The sequence below is a fragment of the Clinocottus analis genome, unplaced genomic scaffold (genome assembly GCF_023055335.1).
Source record: "Clinocottus analis isolate CAN_PGR_092001 unplaced genomic scaffold, fCliAna1.0.p SCAF_20, whole genome shotgun sequence".
NCBI lineage: Eukaryota > Metazoa > Chordata > Actinopteri > Perciformes > Cottidae > Clinocottus > Clinocottus analis.
The window spans coordinates 15,047,330-15,051,903 of NW_027175932.1; the positions used below are offsets into that span (position 1 = coordinate 15,047,330).

Genomic DNA, 4,574 nt, shown 5'->3' on the forward strand with positions numbered 1-4,574 from the left:
TATGTATGAGTTAGTATGAAAACTAACTCGTGTTTGTTTTCTCGTTGATTGATTGATTGATTCATGGGGCATACTCTTGCCACATGAGGCCAAGAGTATGCCCCAGGACCTACTGCACCAGCGTAGGGTCTGGACTATGGGTTCAAAGATTTCATCCAATGAGATTGGGAACGACACCCTGTTGTCTCTGACTCTCTCCATGGATATGCCTCCACCATCCAATCGCAGATCGATGTTGCAGGCAGCATAGGGCTCCTTGACTTCTCCAGATCCTTAAAATTACTAAAATTCAAGTTTAGAAATTAAATAAAATTCAGTTATACCCACAAAATTTACCAAATCTTAAGTGTGGGTGACGTATTAAACTTAGGTTTGATACGTACAGTAATAAATTATCAGCATATAAAGATAGTTTGCACTTCTCCCCGAATAATTCCACTTAACGACTTGAGTGTAGTAGATAAGGACTCTCTATGTTATATATGTCATGATATAAATATAATATATATATATATATATATATATATATATATATATATATAGATATAGATATATATATATATATATATATATATATATATATATATATATATATATATATATATATATAGATATAGATATAGATATAGACTTGTTGATATATATAAAGTCCTGGGTTAGGATGGCCATACATACAAGTGGTTTACAGCTTCAGCTGTATTTGGTGTAGACAACACTGTACAATAACAAAAAAAACATAAAAACATCATGACGTTTATGACACTTCTTGCTCGTAATGAATGAATGAATGAAAAGTACTTTATTAATCCCCAAGGAGAATTTTTTTTTGCCGTACTAGCAGCATCCCACACTTACAGACATCAATGAAATAAACTAAACTAAACACACAAAATAAAATAATTTAAAAATAAAATAAAATAAATAAGAATAGGGATAACAGATATATACAAAAATAAAAAATATGTATGTAAACAAATGAATATATATATATACCTGTGGTCTACACACACACACACATATGTATATATATATATGTATATATATATATATATATATATATATATATATATATATATATATATATATATATATATATATATATATATAGACAACAGACAATATTTTTTATTGTCGCGTTGTTTCACAGGAACGTGATTATGGTTCATTGTTTAAACGAAGTTCAGCTAAATAATAAATGTTCACTTTTTGAGGAGCCTGACCCGTCAAGTTCCCCCGTCGATGCTGTGGAGTCCTTCCGCTTCCTGGGCTCCATCCTAACCCAGGAGCTCAAGTCCTGGGTTAGAATGGCCCTGAACATCAGCTCCATCACCAAGAAGGCCCAGCAGAGGATGTTCTTCCTGATGCAGCTGAAGAAATTCAACCTGCCAAAGAAAATAATGGTGCACTACCATCATTGAGTCCATCCTTTCCTAACCCAGGAGCTCAAGTCCTGGGTTAGAATGGCCCTGAACATCAGCTCCATCACCAAGAAGGCCCAGCAGAGGATGTTCTTCCTGATGCAGCTGAAGAAATTCAACCTGCCAAAGAAAATAATGGTGCACTACCATCATTGAGTCCATCCTTTGCTCATCCATCATCGTCTGGCACCTTACAGACACGGCCGGGCTGGCTGCAGCGCATCATTCGCTCTGCGTGCCCGCTCCTCTTCAGAAGGGAGAAAAGTCGAACGCCAAATTCATGATGTTGTCTTTCTAAAATGACAAATAAACTCAGAGAAAGAGCGTCTCTTTTCTCTGCTGATGAGCAGAAGTTGATTATGACTACATATGATGAATTTAAGTCCATAGTCATGACAAAATCTAATGATGCTTTCACATTCAAGCGGAGCGAATATTCGCAACACTTCCTGTTGTGAATGCAGCGTAACGCCGCGTAACACTAGTCAGTGCAAAAATATCAGACAAGTAAATGTGTCAAACAAAATAAAATGTATCTGCTAATTTTAAGTGCCTCATCACCCAAATCAATCAGATGATATTTATTTAAATGATGGCAGTAGTATACAAATTAATATATACTTATGAGGATATATGTACTGTATGCACATATGTATCATGAACTATGTGTATATTCATGTAACCTATGTGTGTTTAGATTACCATATAACTTGGAGTTTGAATATTTGTATGGGCGGATCAGTATGTATGTATTATTCATAATCAGAAATGCAATCAGTTGAAGCAGGGATAAGTATTGTTATCATGAGTTCACCTTCATCGTGTTCTACAGTAATGATATGTATTGTGTACTAATGACTGTCATACGAATGCTTTCAACACATCCATAAGTTTCTCAAGCGCTAAATAAACGTTATGAGCAGCACGGCATGCAGCGGCTTTCACCATGTTCTCTCATCGCGGACACAAACATGTACCACTCGCAAAAAAGCGAGCTGTGCCTTGTTGTTTTTTTGTTTTTTTACCCTTCTGTGATCCAGTCTGCGTGTACAGTATGTATTGTGTACAGTATGTAAGACGGACAGCGCTCGGCTGCACCGGTGTTCAATGTACGGCTCCAGAAAGTCTCGTAAATAAATGAGTCCTTGTCGGCAAAATCGAGAGCGCTCATATGACGTCATCATGATGTGAGAACGGATCTTGTCGATCTGGAAGAACTCTCTCCCTATAAAACTAATATCGCTCCTTCATCAATGAGGAAGAGAGCTGCGTTTTGTCCGGTGGGAGTGGCCAACTTATCCAGTGAACTTTCACTAAACCTGCTCCCGACCAGGTTAGGTGATTTCGATGGTGACTGATCTAAACTGGCTTCGTGGAACCGAAAATCCAGATCTCCGTCATCTTATCCTGGAAGTTATCCAGTTATATCAGTAAACGACGTACGTGGAATAGGGCCCTGCTCTTCCTTATAGAGGAAGAGAGGGGGGCATGTTATGTGTTCTTTGTCAGTGTTGTTGATTCATGTTCCATGTAAATAAACATCCAACTGGCAGTAAAGACTTCAGACTGATGGAGATTGGGAAAAAGTTTAATGACATCAAACCAAGCAATGCCAGCCATATGCACATAACCGGTATTATCAGTTTTTAAAACACCTATTTTAAAATGTTTGGCAGAAAAAACATCTACAGTAAAAAATGAAAAGTATAAAAATATATTACAAATCTTAAGTATTTACAAAGAGAGCTTCTCTCTACATGTGTCTGTCTACAGTTACACTTCTGTCAGTTAGTTTTCAGTCTAGTTGAGTTACCTAAAAGCAACATCTTCTCCTACTTGCCCTCTGCAAACACATAACCCTGGTGAAGCCATGACACAAAGAGGTCACTAGACTCAGCATTCTGGGACAAGGAGGAGGGAAAAAGAGGAACGAAGAGATGGAAACGAAAAGGAGAGGATCTCCTCCTCGAGGTTGTCTTAGCAGGAAGTGACAGTGGAATTCCTCTGGAGGTAGTTAGAAGAACATCCTACGGCAGAAAAGATCTTTAGAGTTTCTTCTTGTGTGCGTTGTTACCAACATGCATGCATATACACACACATATACACACACCTGTAGATGCTGGGGTCAAGAAGCACAGCTGTGTCTGTGGGTAGCTTGGACAGATGAACCACCTGGGTCTTCTGCTGCAGTCTGTCGCTCTCATTCACCCACACATCTGGCAGTCTGACACACAGAGTGAAGTACATTTAAACTAACTGGATCCAAGCTCGAAGCTGGATTTCTCCTCACATGCAACAAATGTTTTCTTTTTAGTGTGACAGTGAAATTGTGATATTCTCACAAGATTTGAAAATGGATTTGGAGTTACATACGAGTGTATCTAATAAAAAAAATGATCTGATAAAATAATAATAGAAGCCAATTACACTATCTGATCTTCATTAATCATTTAAAACAGCAGTTTAATTAATTCAGAAGAGACTAGTCCATTTCTGGAGGGAACTGGGAGGTAAAAACATTGAGGCCCAAAATCTATATGCAGCATCCCAAACAGAGAGGTTAATGGTGCTCAATTGGCATTTAAGGAGACATTTCTTTGCATTATCACATGATGTTGTCAAATGACAAACTGGTCATGAAAGATGCAGTCATTATTGAATAAATCAAATTTAGAACGGGTCATTCCTTTTTGTGTTTGAGATAATTTCAGCAGTTGAAACTGATTCGACAAATAATTTCATCTGTTATTTTGAATTACTGCTAAAAGACGGTGAGGGAAGCAGGGAGTGGAGACACATATACGTCGGTATATCGGTCTTGAGTGACACATATGATGAGTGATGATGAGAGAGGACAGCAGGACTTACATGTCTTCTGGTGTCCAGTGTAACAAGACCTTTACTTTCCCAGAGTCTTCTTTTCTCCTGGCTATTACCTGAACATACACAAAACACAGGCATGAGCTACTCCTCTGCTGCAGAATGACATGAATTATGTGTGGTGTTATGTGCCCACCGTGCTGTGGAAGACCACACTATGTCCGTTGCCCAGGCTCTCAATATGTGTTGCCAGGTTGAGGCAGATGGCTCGATGGCGGATAGCATCCATGGTCTGAGCATCAAAGAAGTCATGAGGTCGGGCTGGAAACAAAAACA

General features: G+C 38.3%; 1 protein-coding gene across 1 annotated transcript in view; it reads right to left on the minus strand.

Moving 5' to 3' along the window:
- Window positions 1-3,004: 3,004 nt before the first annotated feature.
- The window catches only part of aebp2 (AE binding protein 2), a 14,528-nt gene continuing 12,958 nt past the window's right edge, over window positions 3,005-4,574 (minus strand). Inside the window, exons 5-8 of the mRNA XM_068586590.1 lie at window positions 4,435-4,559; window positions 4,287-4,354; window positions 3,529-3,642; window positions 3,005-3,445 (exon numbers count right to left, since the gene is read on the minus strand). Coding sequence (XP_068442691.1) covers window positions 3,433-3,445; window positions 3,529-3,642; window positions 4,287-4,354; window positions 4,435-4,559 — 320 coding nt within the window. The 3' untranslated portion in view covers window positions 3,005-3,432. The remainder of the gene's footprint in view (window positions 3,446-3,528; window positions 3,643-4,286; window positions 4,355-4,434; window positions 4,560-4,574) is intronic.